Raw genomic sequence first — 19,764 nt, 5'->3', positions numbered from 1 at the left:
TTATTTCCATAGCCACTACAATAATCTCACCTTTTCTCCTGATACTTCCTGCCATCTTTTTGAGCAATACCAATGATCATTTGTACAAGTTCATTTTGGGTCTTACCAAACTCTGAAGGGTACATTAGCCTGAGAGTCAATGATTTCCTACCTTTGACACTTAGAAAAAGGTGCTATCTTACAAGTAATCTAAGAGAGGAAGCAACTGGATAATACATTTCAAAGCCTTATCTATCTAACTGTTTATCTATTTACTTAAATATAAAATATATTTATGTTTTATGCATGTACTCTTTTGTTTTCTTTTTTACGTATGGAAAATAAGAACAACAAATTCTGAGAAACCTAAATTTTATCCTGTGCAAATAAAAACAGATCTTCATCCACTCAATCAACAAACATTTGTTGAGAATTGACAATGTGCAAGGCATGGTTTTGAATTCTTTTGAAGAATACAAAAAATAAAACCTACCAGAAAGAAGATTCTAGCTCATTGCCTAGGCAAAACATACATATACAGAAACCATTAACAATTTTAAAACAGAATAACTTGTTTTTTGACATACAGAGAAGAAGGTAAAGTGACAAATGACAAGTATTGAGCCCTTGCCAGATGAATTGCATATATTATAGTGCACACGAACCCTTATATTCTTGCTGTGGAAATGGTATACAGTGGTGATTAAAGGCATTGACTCTAAAATTCAGATGTCTATATTCAAATACCAGCTCTTGGACAAATAATGTCTTTAAGCCTGTTATTTTGCCAGAAAAAAAAATGAGGATAATAATATCTCTCTCTTTCTCTCATAGTTTCAAGTTTTACATAAAATAAATACCACTTAGAATGGTGCCTAACATAAAGCATGTGCTGTATAAATGTTGGCTATTATTAGTAGAGTTGAAAATTTTGATGTTTAGCTTGGTAGTTTGCAGAGCAGATCAAGATCAGTCAGACCCCAAAGTCTATCTTCCTAAAATATTACCTCCCTAGAAACTTTTGAACATATGTCTTTGAAGAAGACTCTAGTTGTGTGCAGTACCTCTAATCACTAGAGAAAATTCGTCTGCGTAACCTGGCTCAGTCTTAAACAAAGTAAACAGTAAACACCATGCTTATGGAGGAAATGAATGCAAATAATCCAGAAAATCAAAGTACATAAATTCTTTAATCAGTTTTTCCAGGAAGTAGTAGAATAGCCTGTGCATGTCTTTACACAATTGAGAACAGTGTGCAGATTGATTGGCATTCTAAGAACCTGGGGACAGGAGACCAACTAGGAGTCTATGACCAACTTGTTGACAAATGATGAGAGGCACAAGCAGGTGAGTCATGAAGTGATGGGTGGATTTAGACTCAGGGTGCCATACAGTCAGAAGGTGGTGAGTGACTAGGCATGAGGATTTATAAGGGTAAGAAAGGGTTAAGGCAACTCTAGGAAATTTTGACGCTAGGGCTATATGTCAATAGATGGTGATTTCATAAAGTTCTAGAGAAGACTAGGCACATTCATTAGAGAAATAAATAAATTTTATTTTGGATATAGTGAAGTGAACTGCTCAGAATCTATCCACAAGGAGATTTTCAGCAGGCATTTACAAATTCATTGTTCCAGTTAGTTATAAATTTGGGACTATATATATGTATGTGTGGGCTTAGTTGCTCAGTTGTGTCTGCCTCTGTGACACTTTGGACTGTAGCCTTCCAGGCTACTTTGTCCATGGGATTTTTCAGGCAAAAATACTGGAGTTGGTTGCCATTTCCTTCTCCAGGGAAGCTTCCAGACCCAGGGATCGAGCCTGCATCTCCTGTGTCTCCAGCATTGCAGGCAGATTTTTACCTGCTGAGCCATTAAAGAAGATATATATATATATATATACATACATACATACACACATGTGTATATATATATACATAGAAATTAAAATCTTGAGTGTAGCAAGGGAAATATAGGGACAAAAAAGATAAGAGAATTGAAACATGGAAATATTCTTAGGAAATACTGACAAAAAGGAAGATGAGAAAAGTTAATCAAGGTAGGTGAAGAACCAGGAGCATGTGGGATTTTGACAGATGGAGGGGAAGACCATTTTCCAAGCAGAGAATAAGTCAGGAGCTCACAATGTGGTGGAAGGGTCAGGTAAGATGATGGCTGAAAAGAGGATTTTAGTTTTCATCAGTGACCTCCAGGAGGGCAGATGCAGGGGAACAATGGGGATTAGGGCAGAATTCAGACAAAAGAGAGTGAAGGAGTGAGGCCATAGTGAGAGAACAAGGCAGCTAGTTTAAATGATTGTTTCAAGTTTAACCCAAAAAAAGAGAGAAAGAAAGAACAAGCATGGTGTAACCAGAGGCAGAGTGTTCCTTTAGAATAAGGGAGGTATCAGTTTGGTTTTACACTCAGGCAAAGGAGACAGTAAAAACAGCTTTGTGAGGTTTGCAGGGAAAAGAAAGAGAGAGAGAAAAAAATTATTAACTGGCTAACAGTCAATTAATGGAGGTGGAATGGGATAGAAACAAGGGTAAAAATGTCAGTCTTGGAAAAGAAAGATGTGTGCTCCTGAATGATAATGAGAGGGGACAAGTGAAGATAGAGATATTTCAAATCTTGTATATACACACCCTTGTTTCACAGATGAGGACACCAAGGCTCCAAGAGTTTAAACGATGATCACCAGTCAGTGGAGGCATTGGGGGGTGTAGGCAGATGGCCTGAATCCTGGTTCCATTTTTGCTCTGCAGCCTCATTACCTCTCCCACCATCTGGGAGGGGGCCATGTTGGCAAAATTTTTAAAAATCAAGTTTGCTGCCAGTGACAAGTAAAGACTGCATTGGTATTTGCATTCAAGTATTGCACTTTCTCAGAGAATGCAATGGCAGCCCACTCCAGTACTCTTGCCTGGAAAATCCCATGGGAAGAGGAGCCTGGTAGGCTGTAGACCATGGGGTCATACAGAGTTGGACACGACTGAAAGCAGCAGCAGCAGCATAGCACTTTCTTTTTATAAAATATAAACATGCACACATAAGAATTATTTGAAAGAGTTGCAATGCTGAAAACATGGCTATTTTGACTGAACCATCTCTTTGTTGTTCTGTGTGCTAAGTTGCTCAGTTGTGTCTGACTCTTTGTGATCCCATGAGCTATAGCCCACCAGGCTCTTCCATCCAGGGGATTCTCCAGGCAAGAACACTGGAGTGGGTTGCCATGCCCTCCTCCAGGGCATCTTCCCAACCCAGGGATCGAACCCGGGTCTCCCGCACTGCAGGCAAATTCTTTACCAACTGAGGAACCAGGGAAGCCCTTGTCATCCTAAGCTGATACATAGCTTAGCAGGTGATTTTCAGAACAATACTAATAAGACTGAGCCAATTATCTAACTCAACCACAAGGTATGAAATTTCTTGCATCCTTAATCTTTGAATCTAGTGTGTGTGGCACCTAGATTCTGACTCCCTTGTGATTAATTCACCATTAGTTTTTGACTTACCCTTGGAATAAAGCATTATGGAAATATTCTTTGTTTTCTGTACTTACTGTTATAATCTTATAGATTCTTTGGGTTTTTATTGGCTCCCATTAAAGAAATCCTGCTTGCTTGCTGTTCTCTACCTGCCCCTTCTGCTGCAGTGATACACTCTTCCAGTTGCCATCCAATCTCCTCCTTTCCTAACATGTTGTTAATAAATATCACCCTGTAATTAGCCCACTTCTTCCTACTCTGGTTCTTTAAAGACCTCCAACTCTGCCAGCTTTTCTCTACTTGTGTGGATGCTGTATCATTTGAAACTGTTCAGTTACTCCAAAACTTACATTCCAGTCCCATCTCTTCTTATCAAAGCTATATTCACATTTCTATAAATTTGTCTTATCCACGCACACCTATAACCAGCACACCTGATTGCAAGCTTGTAAAAGGTTTCATGAATTATTGAATTATAATAATTATTGAATTATTATCTTCTTCTTTTAGCCCCCAAGGAGCACAGGTAGGTGATCAATAAACATTGGTTAAGATGAACTGAACCAAGACATGAATGAGGTGCTGATTGTTCCTGGGAATCATCTAAGTAACTGAATAATCTTTTGATATTAAAATAAATTTATTAAGGGAAATATTATTAGGGACAATTATTACTTTCATAACAGAGGAGTTTTGCTGCATCGATATCACTTAACAAATACACCAGCTATTAGTTAAACACAGAAAGCCAGTCTATCATATTAAGAATACAAGATTATCACAAGTAAAATTTCACAGCTTGCTGATTATCAAAGTATATTATTCAGCTTGTGGGCGTCAGCTGTGAAATGTGTGGGTATACAAAGCAGCTTGGAAGGAAGTTGAATTATCAATAATTAGCACAGTCACTGTTGCTAATTATATGTTAAATAATAACTATTGTTGCTTCACAAACCAAGAAATATGTTTATAGGCGCTCTAAATTCAAAGCCCACCTCCCTAACCTCTCTGCTTAGCTAATTACAGAGGAAGAAGGTAAGCCAGCTACCTAGCAATAGCCACTTTTAAAGCTCACCATGATTTTCTCCTGCAGAAAAGCGTAATATGTGTTTCTAAGAAAGAATTTCTCTGGCAAATAGTACAGAAGAAATTTGGGTATTGCAAAGTTTAGACTTAGTTGATTCAGATTCAACTTTGACATATATTAGTTTAACTTCTACAAATGTAAGTTTCTTCCATCTGTAAAATGGAGGCAAAACTAGAACATACAACACTATTATGAAGATTAAAAGTCATACTGCATTCGTGGCTCTTAGCAGAGGGCCTGGCAGGTAGGAAATTGTCAATAACCCCAGACACTGTCATTGCTGCTGCTTCAACTTTTGCCCTTGCTGTTAGAAATCTAAGTCTGGTTCATGCGTAGAAAGTAATTAATATTTGAAAAGAAACCTCTGGAGGTACATAAATGCAAATCTGAAAAGTGGCTTTGACTCAGAAATAATCAAAATAGTCATTAATCAAAAGGACTGTAATCAGCGTGGATATCAGCTGATCTTGCCCTTAGTGGCCAATACCTGTTTCAAGGCAATAAATATCCACAATCATACACATTCTTTTAAGATCAGTGCTGTGTATTTAATTAGCATTATTTATGATTTTGTACTTGGACTTAAGAACTGCATCTATAGCACTGTCTTCCTAAATTTCAACACTGACACACTCGTATGCTTCAGGTCAAAGCATGTCTCTCCTATATTATCATTCCTGTGGGGTTCTAAAATGTCCTTAAAACATCAAGTCTGCACTCTAGTTTATGGATATTTTGAAATATATATGGAATTTTCTCTTTTCACTTGGGAGGACATTGAGGACACTGGACTTTATTATTTTTTTTTAATTTTATTTTATTTTTAAACTTTACATAATTGTATTAGTTTTGCCAAATATCAAAATGAATCCACCACAGGTATACATGTGTTCCCACTGGGCTTTAAAGAAGAGAGGTTGTGTTTTCAACAGTCCTCCTGGGTTTAAATATCCAGCTTGACTGTACACTCTGTGACCTTGAGCAATCCACTTAACCTTCTGAGACTTTGTGTTTTCTGTGTAAAATAAAAATATAATACATGCCTACAGGAATTTTGTTAGAATTAAATGTGCTTAACTCATTCCTGCCCCTCTGCCTGACCTCTAAGTGCCCTGGTGTATTTCCTTTTCCACTCATCTCCACTGATTCCTGAAATTGACACACCCATTTCCATGGTTTCTAAAGCTACCTGTGTGTGGGTAACCATCAATTTCACATCTCTAACTGCTCTCTCAATTCCAGACTCATCTATCTAACTGACTATCCACCACAGCCACCAGGAAAGCTAAAGGGCACCTCACATGAACACCCTCACAGCAGCATTCCGATCCGCCAACCTGCCCTTCCCTCAGATTCATGTCAATGAATAGTACCTTTTCCTACATTGTATGCCAAATATTTGTAAAATCCACTGCCTTCTCTTCATCTATGTTGCTACGAATCTAAATGAAGCTAAAATCTACTTATCTCCCTACTCCTCTGCAAACCTGCCTTGGTCTTCTAACAGATTCCGTGTATATGTCTCCTACTGCTATGCTACAGATTACCATAAACTTTAGCAATTTAAAACAGCAGGAATTTATGACCTCATCATTTCTGTAGGTCAGGCATCTAGGCACGGATTAGCCAGGTCCTTTGCTCAGTTGAAGTCAGGGTGCCAACGGGATCTGCGATCTCCACAGAAGCTCAGAGTCCTAGTACAGGGTCATCCAGGTTGTTGACGGAATTCAATTCATTGTGTTTGAATCGCTGAGGTGCCCGTTTTATTGCAGTCTGTTGGCATAAGGTCACTCTTAGCAACTAGAGGATACCCCAAGATCCTTGCTAGATGCCCCCCCTTCCTTTGGCATCTGGAAGCCAGCAGGAACAACTCTCTTTTAAGGGTTCCCTTGAGTAAATCAGGCCCTCCCAAGATAATCTCCCTTTTGATTAACTCAGAGTCAGTCTATTGATGGGAACCTCTGCAAATTCTCTTCACTCTACCCATTAAAGAACTTAGCCTCAGGAATAAAATCTCACCGTCTTTACACGTTCTGTCCACACAGAAGGGGAAAAGAATATACTAAGTATGTATGACAAGGGCAGGGTTCTTGGGGGTCATCTTGGAGCTCCGCTTACTACATTTGGCTTCCACTCTTGTTACCATCCATCTTCACAATCCATTTGGCTAACATGTTTTATGAAATTCATAAATTTACATAGACTTTAAATTAGATCATGTCACTAGCTTACTTACTATGTTTCTATTACTCCTAATTGCATTAGTGAAAGTGAAAGTGTTAGTGGCTCAGCTGTGTCTGACTCGTTGCACCCCTGTGGGCTCCTCTGTCCATGGATTTCTCCAGGCATGAATACTGGAGCGGGTTGTCATTCCCTTCTCCAAGGTATCTTCCTGACCCAGAGATTGAATTTGGACTTCCTGCATTGCAGGCTGATTCTTTACCATCTGAGCCACCAGGGAAGACCAATTGCCTTAGTATTAAAATCCAAATTCCTTCTGATGGCCTACATGGCTGTATATGAACTGATCCCTAGTGGCTACTTCTTGGACTTTATTTCATGTGACTGTGAACTTAGCTCACCACACACAGCCACAATGGTCTTCTGTCTAATCCTCAAACATCCCCAAATCATTCCTACCCCAGGGCCTTTGCACTTGATATTTCCTCTGTCTGGAATACTATTTCCCAGTTATTTACATGACTAGCTCCTTCTTGCCATTTAGATCTCATCTCAAATTTCATTTTCCTTGGTCATGCTATGTAAAATTTCTCCCTCCACCTAATCTCTTTTTTGTCACACTATTCTATTTTCCAATTCATGATATGCTTACCTGTTTTTCTGCCTGTGTTCTTCATTTAATGTAAACTGTGAGAGCCTGAACTGTGTCCATCTAATTCATTGCTATATCCCCAGTAGCTACAAGAGTACCCAGTCCATGGTAGACACAAAACATACTGTCAGGTGAAAGAAAAGGATTCCATCCAAATTAAATGTAGTTAGCATGGTTTATACCCACTCCAGTGTTCTTGCCTGGAGAATCCCAGGGACGGGGGAGCCTGGTGAGCTGCCATCTATGGGGTCGCACAGAGTCGGACACGACTGAAGTGACTTAGCAGCAGCAGCAGCAGCATGGTTTATGATAGAAGAAATCTCTATTTGCTTTAGGCAGATACTTGCAGTCCCTTCATTTATGGACTATACATGCATGCATGCTCAGTCACGCCGTCATGTTCAACTCTTGTTACCCTACAGACTAGAGCCCTCCAGGCTCCTCTGTCCATGGGATTTCCCAGCAAAAATACTAGAGTGGGTTGCCATTTCATCCTCCAGGGGATCTTCCTGACCCAGGGATTGAATCCACATCTCCTGCATTAGCAGGCAGATTCTTTATGTCTGAGCCACCAGGGAAGCCTGTTATGGAATATGAAGGAAGTGGGAAAAGAACCACCACTGTGAAACTAATCCCTTCTAGGGTGCCACTCATTCCATTTTCATTCAAAATATTTATACCTCATAGTGTTTACTTTCTTACTACTGAACAAAAAAAAAAAAAAAAAGGAAGAAAAAAGAAAAAAATATCCCAGAGTTTAGCTTTTTTAAACTTTCATTTTTTTAAATGGCCTATCCCTCCAGGCAAAAATTCTGAAAAGCCCCACTTCCCTCAAATCTCACAGAATTCTCTGCAATGGGTGGGGAGAACAAAGCAGCCTGATATCAAGGTATGAGCTACAGATGGTGCAAAATGAAACTGGGTTTGGGGCATTGTTTTGAGCCTAATCCATGCAGCATTTCTCATTGTCTTTAGGCTGAACAAAACAACACAGGCCACTGACCTGTAATCCAAGTCTAGTAAATTGATGGAAGATAAGCTTAAGCCTTTTCTCACTTATTTTCCAACTGAAAACACTGTTTTGCTTTGTTTTTTTTTTTAAGCAGACAATTCTCTATAGAGCCTCATAAAGTTGCTAAAGCATTTTTTTTTACATTCATCAATTTTATGTATTCTTTATCATTTTTTTAAGAATAAAAGCAGCTGTTAGAGAAGAGTTCTGCTGTTATTTGATAAGCTTTCATTTATTTTATTTTATTTATTTTTTTTGGATAAGCTTTCATTTTTAAAGGAAAAAAGGTATACTGGATTGACAGGAAGTTATCCCTAACAGATGGCCTTGAACAATTTTTTTTTTTTACTTTATAAATTTTATTTTATTTTTAAACTTTACATAATTGTATTAGTTTTGCCAAATATCAAAATGAATCTGCCACAGGTATACATGTGTGCCCCACCCTGAACCCACCTCCTTCCTCCCTCCCCATACCATCCCTCTGGGTCGTCCCAGTGCACTAGCCCCAAGCATCCAGTATTGTGCATAGAACCTGGACTGGCAACTCGTTACATACATGATATTTTACATGTTTCAATGCCATTCTCCAAATCTTCCCACCCTCTCCCTCTCCCACAGAGTCCATAAGACTGTTCTATACAAATGGCAAAACTGAGCTTCCCAGGTGACTCAGTGGTAAAGAATCCACCTGCCAATACAGGAGACTCAGGAGACGTGGGTTCAATCTCTGGATGAAGAAGATCCCCTAGAGTAGGAAACGGCCACTCGCTCTAGTATTCTTGCCTGAGAAATCCCAAAGACAGAGGAACCTGGCAGGCTCCAGTCCATGGGGTCGCTAAGAGGTGGACATGACTTAGTGACTAAACAACAGCAGTAACAATGGCAAAACCATATAAGCTAATCATAGGATCTCTTCAAGGTAGATAAAATCATCCTCAAGTTGCCAGTGCTAATTCTAGGACCCAGGGAGATCAGCTCATAGAAATTGCAGACAAGAGAAATCTGCAGTTTTGAAAGCTTAATTTTTTTTTTTAACAGCCTTTGCATTTCTTAGGAACCAGGCTAAAATAGCAGTGTTCTAAAATAAATAAATTTGGCTTATGTTGTGTGTAGCATGAAACATCTCATTTATTTACATGATCTTTTTTAAGTGGCAAAATACAGTGTGATCTAAGTAGAAAAAAATACTGAAAATCTAGCATTTCTATTACATTCTTTCTATTTTGTGATTTCAAATATAATAAAAATATGTGAATGGTGTTTTTTTTTATTAATTCTGTATTATTTTCTATACTTTTCTCATTTCTGACTCTGTGTTACTGCTTCAAGAAGAAAAATTAAAGATAACTGTTTCTTGAATTTCCTTTTCCCCACAGTCATAAAATAGATAACTATATGAGAATTTAGACTACATTTCAAAACAATGATTGTGAGGTTACCAAAGAAACTGTGCTTGTACCTGACCTTTTTTGTTGCTACTGCTTTATTATGCCAGCTAGAATGCTGAAAATAAGAGAGTTAATGGAAAAGTTGATATTTTTCACAGGACTTTTACTTATTTTTATCTGGTCCTGATTTATTCCATTTGAGCCCCAAAGCCCTGTCTAATTCTAGGAAGAAAGGTCTAGAATGTGTCTGATAAGATGGTTGTAGTTGCTTTGGGGCAGAAGAAACAAGAGGGGAAAACAGCTTTGAGGGACAGTGTGGGTCAGATCAGAGTCCCGTCAGAGTCTGCGATGTCAGCTCCCAAGATGCAATGGTGATGGACACATGCAGTTCTCTTAAGTCAATTTTCACCTGTTCCCAGGTCTGCTTGTTTGTCTTTCTTCACTCAGGTACTGATGATTTGAATACAAATAACAAAACACACACACCCATGTGTCCCCATTTCTTGTGCAATTCCATGAGTATCAGGTACTGTGCTAGGTTCTTTGGTAAACACTTTCTTAAAGGGATCAAAAGTCATAACATATCTGCTCTCATTTTTGTGAGAAGCATGAATAACCATGCAGTGACAGAATCAAGAGATGAGGAGCAAAGCTAACTCCTGTATTTAGTAGGGAATACCCCCCCACCACCCAACATCTTCTTTCTTGACTGCTATCTCAGGAAAGACGGGAAGTGCTGCTTCTCACGGACCATCAGAAATGATTCCACTTGTACTCCTCCCGTGAACACTTTTCTGTATTCTCACACAGGCGCTATCCTGACTGCCGTTGCATCAACTTTGGATCATGGTTTATAATGTCCTTCCCGGCTGCCATTATTATTCTCCTCTTGTCTTGGATCTGGCTTCAGTGGTTTTTCCTAGGATTCAAGTGAGTACATATTCCATGTTAATCAGGTCTTTATTTATTGGTGTCTGGGTTCCATGTTCTCAGCCCCTCATCCAGGGCTTTTACATCTATTTCATGCATGCTGCATTTCTGTGTTTTTCTTCCCCACAAAACTGATATGTATGAACACATGCATTATGGATACTCTAGAATATCATCTATGGAAGAGAGTTTGTAGACAGAAAGTCTATCTTGGTCTCCTCTGATCCTAAGCCATTAAGATATTAATAAGCCAGAAGGACATATGAAGCTTGTTACGGTGAGGACCCAGCCCGTCTGTTAAAGCAGAATTTTAAGAAATTTTGCTCCTCTCTTTGGTTTAACGTGTGGATTTCCTCAAGCTATCAAGTAACTTTAAACGTAGCATGCAGAGCTTCCTGTTTCATCCTAACATTGTACTAACATTGACATGCCCTTGAAAAACTAAAACAAAAATCTGAGAGCATGCTCCGTGGAAAGAACATTGGATTGAGAATCAGGAGACCAGGGACAAAGTTGTGGCTTCTCACAAGACAGATGAGTGATCTTTGCAAGTCCTGATCCATTCTCAGTCTCAATATCTTCAACTAAGTCAGTAGAATTTAACCAGAAGACGGGTAAGCTCACTTGCAACTCTGTAATTCTAATATGTATGGGCCCTAGTTGAATATAAAGAAGTCAAAGTAGGAAACACTGATCAATCAAGAGCCAGAGAATTTGCAGATGTTACCTTGGCTGCGACTGAAGTTAGTGGTTCATAAGTACCAATGAGTTACATGACTCAAATGCCTGCCAAGCATTTCAAATTATGCAGGGTTCTACAGCAAAATCTAAAATGCTGCCTCAGAGATTCAACACATATAACAATACCCACAAAGAAAGGGGAAAGGGCTGTTTATCAAATCTTCAGGATTTTTTTCATGAAGAAACAAGCCAATTCAACTTCATTTTTTGGGGGGGGGGCACCCTGAGAGGCATTTCCCCAACCAGGGATGGAACTCACACCCCCTTCAGTGGACATGCGGAATCTTAACCACTGGACCTCCAGGGAAGTTACTCAACTTTATCTTTATAAGGTTTGATTTAAATAACTTCAAGGACCTATGAATGAAACAGCATGTTATCCACTGCAGGGGAGACTGAAGTCAGCTTTCTGTACTTCCTCTGAATAGCCAAACACTCCTGTGGAGTCATGTTCCATACCCGTGCCCACATTTTCCAAGCTTCATCATGTAAGAACTGATATTCTTCCTTCTCCATTCCTCTTCCTGGTTTTTCTCCGGAACTGCCAGTTTTGTTAGTAGTGGGGAGATAGTACTGATGGTTTTTTTGAACAATCTATTTGTCCAGATTGCGGGACCAGCGTGAGGCCGCACTCCCGCTGGAGCCAATGTGTGGAATGTCACTGCCTACGGCAGGTGGGCATCAGAGGGAAGAGGCCAGCTGCATACTAAATGCCACTTCCTGGAAATCCAGGCCTTTGGGGGTCTATTCAATTGCGCAGGTAACATCACAGGATGCAGGGGACTGGAATCCCAGACCAAAGGAGAAAGCATCCAGTCTCAGATCCCAGCTGTTTTGTTCTTTTTTGGCTACATATAATGACTTTATAAAATATGTAGGCGACCTTTATTATCATTTTGAAGTGGCCCACCACTTAAAAAGGAGAAATTAATAAGACAATGGGCAGAGGCACTGAAATGTGTTTCTCCGTGAGGAAAAACATCCTGTAAAGTGCATATATTAGCCAAGTCCATAAATCATGATCAGTGGCATATTGAAACAGTCCCCTTGCTGTCCAGTGTTGGTTACACATGGCACAGATTTATGCTCCCGCTAATTTTTCAGTGTCCTTTTCAATCTGCCAGGGTGTTCACCTCCAGAGGTTTTAGATCAACAAACAGAAATGATCAGCCCCTCCCCTGGCCGGCCACCAGACATTCTGATGAGCGCATTGGGTATTAACACAGTTAACTCACCCATTATAAATGACCCCAACCTATTTGGGAAGTGAAGCTCATCTGTCAGTGCCACAGGATTTATTTCAATGGAGAGGTTGATGCATTGTCATATGCTTCATCAGTTCCATTGAGAAGGCATTAACCTTCATTTGTAGCAAAGACGCTTTGGATTTTGACTTAACTATTGATCGTCCCCAAGCAAAGTGACAAAGAACATAGGCAGTCTACTGGGTAGAAAACAGTTTCTAAGGAGACTCTTCTTTAAATCTACTTAAAAAAAAAAAAATTCTATTGATGGCTCTCAAGGCGGTCCACAGGTTAGTTTCTTTTAATGGTAGAATTTATATTCTGACAAGAGGAAAATGTCAAGACTGGCACTAGTCAATCATTTAATGGAGGCTATAAAAATTAAATATTACTTTTTTGATCCTAAATGCAACAGTGATCATCTAATCATGTTCATTGGGTGGGAGGTACATGTGGGTGATTATGAATGTGTAGGATGGATGACTTAAGAATTGAGGAATTTCTGCCCCTGCAAAGGTAATAACAGTCCAAACATATCTGAGTAACAGAACTGCAGAAAAATAAATATAACGTGTCTTCGTGTGATAACTACCCTCCTCCCCCAGTCCTCTTCCCATCTACTCTTTCATAAATAGCCATGTTTACCCTCAGCAATTTTACAGAAGAATATGTCTTTGCTTCCTTTCTTTTTTTAAAACTGCTTTATTGAGGTGTGCTTGACATACAAAAAGCTGTAGTTACTAAATGTATACAAAACTTCCTGTGTTTGGGAATAAGCATACACCCATGAAACCATCATCAATATCAATGCCATAAACTTATCCATCACTTCCAAAAGTTTATCCCTACCCCTTTTGCTTTTTTCCCCTCCTTTTGTAATAAAAACTCTTCACGTAAGATCAACCCTCTTAGCAAAATTTTAAGTATATTATTGTTGCTGTTCATCATAGTCTCTATTTGTACAGAGATATCCAGAGCTTGGAGGAGGGCATGGCAACCCACTCCAGTATTCTTGCCTGGAGAATCCCATGGACAGAAGAACTTGGAGGACTATGGTCCATAGGGTTGCAAAGAGTTGGACATGACTGAAGCAACTTAGCACAGAGGCATCCAGAGCTTACTTTTTCTGCATAACTGAAACTTCGTACCCTTTAGCCAACATCTCCTCATTTTCCTCTTATCCTAACCCTTGGAATATACCATGTTACTCTCTCCTTCTATGTGTTTAACTATTTTAGATTCCACATAGAAGGAAAATCATGCAGTATTTTCTTTTCTGTGTCTGACATTTCATTAAGCATAATGTTCTCCAGGTTCATCCACACTGTAGCATGTATCTATGCCTCATTCCTTTTCATAGCTAAATAATATTTCACTATATATATGTGGAATAGTTTTTATTCTTTTTCTTATTCATTTGTCCATCAAGGACATTTGAGTTGTTTCCATATCTCAACTGTTGTGAATAATGTTGCAATGAACATTTGAATGCAAATATTTATTAAAAATGTAGATGTCAGTTCCCTTTGGATATATACCCACAAATGCTTTCCATACCAACATATAACATAATCTAACTGAGCTACTCATATTTTCCAAAAGATAATCCATGAGAGTCTGGCCAGTTTTCCATTTGTTTCTTCCTCTGGAGGGATATTTTTAAATCAAGATTTAGAGCAACACTTCACAAAATGCTGTTCAAGGTTTTGAAGACCCTGGACTTCAGGAGAGAAGAATTAGTCACAGGAGAAATGGGTCACTAAAAGTAAGCAGCTAAAAGAAATAGAGACTGACCGTTACTGTTAGAAGTAAATTGGAAGATTATCTGGTTGATGCCATTAGAACATAAGGAGTAAAGACATGCAAAGACAAATGTAATAGAATAGGTTTTATTTCTGAAAATAGACCTAGTTTGGACTCTGTTCATGATCAGTGTATGTGACTTGTGTGCCTAAAGTATAACTGGAGTTTAGCATATTGTGTGAAAATCGATGGATCTAACAACCAACTATCTTGTAAGCCTGACAAAGCTACTATAGAGTTAATGAGTCAAGTATTTACTGTATATGCCAGTGTTTAGAATTACTGCCCACCCCCAAATACATGCTACAGCCCCCATTCTCTAATAATTCTCACTAGTGAGATAAAACTCTTCTATGAAAATTAACAATCCCACTTAAGAAATATATTAAAATATTTAATGGTCAAGTATGTAATAAAGTATTAAATTAGAGATGAGTGGCACATAGCAAAATTCCAGTGATGCCAAAGGACTTGGAAGAGCTTAGCAGATGATGTCATGGAAGTTATGGAATGACAGTTAGGCATCGAAAATTAAGCAAACCAGGAAAAAACAGAAAAGAGGGGAGAGAAAATTCAGAGAAAGAGGCAGAGGGATAGGCAAAAAGCACAGGTTTTTGTTACTAGCGGGGAGCTTTATATTTTCTGACACTTTCACACACATATCTTCTATAAAGGGAAAATTCTTTAACAAGCTTAATTATTCTTTTTAAATTAATTAATTAATTTTAATTGGATGATAATTACCTTACAATATTGTGATGGTTTTTGCCATACATCAACGTGAATCAGCCATAGGTGTACATGTGTGCCCCGAATTCTGAATCCTGGTCCCACCTCCCTCCCCACCATATCCCTCCAAATTGTCCCAGAGCATCGGCTTTGGGCACCCTGCTTCATGCAGCAAACAAGCACTGGTCATCTGTTTTACATATGGTAATATATATGTTTCAATGCTATTCTCTCAAATAATCCCACACTCTTCTTTTTAGCTTTAAGGAGATGTTCCAATGTGGCAAACCCCCAACAGCCAAACAAAAAGCCTGTGCTGCATTTATTAAACAAGAATACCAGAAACTTGGACCAATAAGGTAAGATACACATGCACATAGACACACACACACAGAGGGATGCAGCTTATACTGCAAGTATTTGTTTAAAGACAAGTATGTGCATAATTATCTATAATGTATTTATTATACTTGATAAGGGCCCCAAGTGTTCTAACCTTTATAAATATAGCTCCACATGATAAAATACAGACCATGTCTAACTAAAACTTACCAGGTAGAAGGACAAGAAGCTGAAAGGCCCACTGAGGAGTAAAGCCCCCTTCTAACTGCAGATTCTCTTAAATAATTGATACATCCGGTTTTTACAGAGTTTGCATTCTCCCTGACAACAGTTCAGGGAGCTTCTGCAAATGTTCTGACTGAGAAAATAAATGAAAATTGGAATTTTCCCACAGATATCAAGAAATTGTGACCTTAGTCCTCTTCATTGTAATGGCCCTGCTATGGTTCAGCCGAGATCCTGGATTTGTTTCTGGTTGGTCTGCGCTTTTTTCAGAGTAAGCATTACTTGTTATATTTGTCACCTCCTGTTTTATACTCTGCTTTTCTCCTAAGTGGTTCCTATAACTCTGAAAGACTGTATGAGATTTGCTTTTCTTCCTTTCCATTGAAAAGATTTTTAAAATTCTAATCTTTTCAGGAAAAAAACAGTGATAAAGAATGAAATTTAGGGTAAGGCAGCAAGCCCGGGAACCAAACTGCCCTGTAACTAAGATAAGGCTTCTTCAGACAAGATTATTTTCTTCCTTACAAAATTAGAAGGATGATTTGCAGGAAAGCCATGTTTTAAGATGGTCAGGAGTATAGACCTTGGAGCCGCACTGCTTTGGTTCTATTCTTGGCTCTTCCACTTACTTTGGGCAAGTCACCTACCTCTCAGTTTCTCCATCTGTAAGCTGAGGCTAATAATAGAGCTTAGAATAGTGCTGTATTCTTCCCACAAAAAGTGCAATACAAGTGTTTATTATGTGCACTGAATACCACTCAGTGCTTCTTAATAACCTGATATGAACTCATATTCTGTGATTTTTGCCAACCTGTTTTTATTTCTATGAAGGGTTATTTATTTAGTTCATATTTTGTCTTTTCCTCTGTTGATGTCCATTTTTGTACTATTTCCCTATAAATCTATCCCTGCCTCTATTTTATAAACAAGGAATTCTCTGAATAAGCAAGAAGACTGACTTTACAAGCTACTGTTAGAAGCTGGGTCAGAGTTAACTTTATCTGTCAGTGATTTATATCCCAGCAGACACTGCTGAGTCATGTGAAGTGAGGGGGAAGATTGTAGAATAATTTGCTAAATTAAGGACCATCCTACATGTTCATATAAATACCTTGGTTTGAGATTCACGTTTCCAAATCTGTCTTTCACTGAAGTCCTCTGTATCCTAAATTCAGCAGATCTCTGATTTGAACTTCCTGTCTTACATCCCCTCACAAAAATCCATGTAGTGGGGGTAGAAACTAAAAATGTTTGAGTCAAATCTATTCTACCCACACGGACTGAAGAAATTCTTGCAGCAGAGCCTTCTGGTTATATAGGTATTGCCAACATTTTTTTAAAGCCACCAAGTGTGCGTGCCAATTCCTAGTGAGCACACAAGTGCAACAATGCAGGGTGGTGCATGTTTTCAAGGATCAGCTGCAGCTTCATAGACTTTTTCTTTCCATTAGGGTGAAAACTTTTCATTTCAAGAAGTCTAAACAAAAGGCAATATCCAATCACTTACAGCAAGCTGTTCATAGCAAACTGTTGTTTAATAGTTTGATTTAAACTTTATGGTTTTGTAATAAGACCTAGACCAACAGAAAAAATAATTCTTTCTCCTTTTAAAAACGCCACTCCTATCATTCTAGGTGGGGAGAGTCCTAAACCCCAATGTGTAAAAACCAAATGAAATCAGACAATGGCAAATAAAAACCAGGCAGAAACCCCAATAGGAAATTCAATATAATCAGTTTCTAATTCTCCTCCTTATGGGAGGAAAATGTAATTCCTATGTTTTGTCTGTAGCAGGAAAACAAAGTGTATTTGCTTTGAGGAGGCACCCATGTTGTCTCAAATTCTGAGAGAAAACAATAAGGAAAGAAAAACAGCTTTGAAAGAGGAAAGAATTTGCATATATACATCTAATTGGCAATTATGTTTTTAAATTGCCAGAGCAAATAAAATTTACCTAAGCTTAATATTTTGTAATATTGAGACAACCTTAGTTGATAATAAACTAAATATAAAATGATAATAGCTTAAAAAGTCTTTTAAAGATCAATTATTTCTGTATTTATGGCTTGATTTTATATGAAGTATATATACTCTAGAATATATTTGTAATGTAGAGATTTTAGACATTTAGAGTTTCCAAAGCTAGAATGATAAATCAAGATTAATTGCTACCACCTCATGTTTTCATTCCATCTGTTTGAACCTGGAAAGATTTCAATATGTCTTTTCATATAAAACAAAATCAGATTACATGATGCCTGACCTAATTTGGCAAAAATCCAACAAAAATTATAACTGAAATAAAAGAAATAAGGAACTATAAAATAATATTGGTTATATTTTTTGAATAAATTATACCAAGGCAACATTTCACTCCACAATGAGAGAAAATCTATATTTAGGGAAAAAAGACTGCTTTATAAAATTGTCAGATTGAATAAAATAATGGATTTCCTTGATTATCTAGATTGTTCAAGTAAATTACAGGAATAAAGAGCCTCTTTACTATATGTGCATTGCTGAGTTACAAGGTAGTAAAATAATCTTAGGGTACACACTCTGCTTTTCAGACTCAAAGATTCACTAATTAATATGCTGACTTTTAAAACTGATTTTTAATTATTTCTTCCTGTTTCATTCATATCTGGTCTCCAGGTGCTTTTTAACTGTTGGGGATTCTGGAAACTTGTCTTACTTGTAGGAATGGCATGGTATTTCTAAGACCCCATCTGTTCCTGAATAACTCTTAATTTGTACGGTGATCATCTATGAGCATCTCAAAGCCATTCTGATAATTAATATTCCTGATTGAGTTTCATAGGGTACAAAGCTTCAAATGAGTCTATTTCATTGGTATGATATGGCCAAGGCCTATAAACACAGAAACAGATGTTTTATCTTAGAAAAACAGATCAGTTCCTTTTCACAATTTACAGAAGAGTTTTAAAAGACTTGGGAAACATCCATGCCTTGCCACAATTCAATAGTAGCCTTTTATAGACAATTATATAGGACTTGGCCTATTGTTTCAACCTCAATGCTTTGTCAATATGATTAAAAGAAATAATTCAATGAAGAAATTATTTACCAGATCTGTCAGCTTAACCTGAAAGGGAACTTTTGGCCTAGCATATCAACATGTGTAAACCTGATTTTTAAAAATAAGGAGACCTATGAAAATAATGGGGATGTGGTCTGAGATTTTCATTTTCACTAAGTTTCATTTTTAGTTGTGAATCCATAGACTTTAGAGAGGATTATCCAGAATAAATAACCAATACCACCACTCCTACTTCTATGCTGTTAGCATAATCAGTTGGTGCTTAGTTCATACAAATCCTTGATGGCATTTTTTAATGCACACACTTATCTTTTTTAGGTATCCCGGTTTTGCTACAGATTCAACTGTTGCTTTACTTATAGGACTCCTATTCTTTCTTATCCCAGCTAAGAGATTGACCAAAACTACGTCTACAGGAGAAACTGGTTGAGTATTATTTATAATTCTGAATCAATTTGACAGAAGAGCAAAAGTACAAAATTCCCTTGGTTTCAGTTAACTTGTAGAACAGAAGGAATGGACATGAACGCAGCTGCTGGTTTACATCTCCTGTTTACACACTGCAACCCCTGTTCAGACCACACACTTTCTCTCCTCATACGAAGGACCATCTTACTTTGTAGAAGCTAGAAGTAGATTTCTTTACATACCATGGTTAGTTAGAATTTTACTATGGGTGATACTATTTGGTCTATCATAAGCTCATTGTCCTGGTCATAATCAGAAATAATCTGATTATTGACAAATACAGGAACAAGAACTTGAAAGTTATACTTCAAGATGAGCCTTCGGTAATAAATGCTGAGGATCTAAAAATGTGAGGAATTTCAAGGGAAGAGTATTTACAGCCTCATAGTAGCCTTGGAAAAAATGCAGATCAACCCCACACTTAGCCATAAC

General features: G+C 38.0%; 1 protein-coding gene across 1 annotated transcript in view; it reads left to right on the top strand.

Moving 5' to 3' along the window:
• SLC13A1 (solute carrier family 13 member 1) overlaps positions 1 to 19,764 on the top strand; it is a 76,902-nt gene that overhangs the window by 47,733 nt on the left and 9,405 nt on the right. Inside the window, exons 8-11 of the mRNA XM_055589511.1 lie at positions 10,600 to 10,719; positions 15,497 to 15,595; positions 15,973 to 16,074; positions 19,183 to 19,289. Coding sequence (XP_055445486.1) covers positions 10,600 to 10,719; positions 15,497 to 15,595; positions 15,973 to 16,074; positions 19,183 to 19,289 — 428 coding nt within the window. The remainder of the gene's footprint in view (positions 1 to 10,599; positions 10,720 to 15,496; positions 15,596 to 15,972; positions 16,075 to 19,182; positions 19,290 to 19,764) is intronic.

Source organism: Bubalus kerabau, chromosome 8 (assembly GCF_029407905.1).
Source record: "Bubalus kerabau isolate K-KA32 ecotype Philippines breed swamp buffalo chromosome 8, PCC_UOA_SB_1v2, whole genome shotgun sequence".
Taxonomy (NCBI): domain Eukaryota; kingdom Metazoa; phylum Chordata; class Mammalia; order Artiodactyla; family Bovidae; genus Bubalus; species Bubalus kerabau.
The sequence above is the reverse complement of the archived record's forward strand: the minus strand, read 5'-3'. Positions and strand labels throughout refer to the sequence as shown.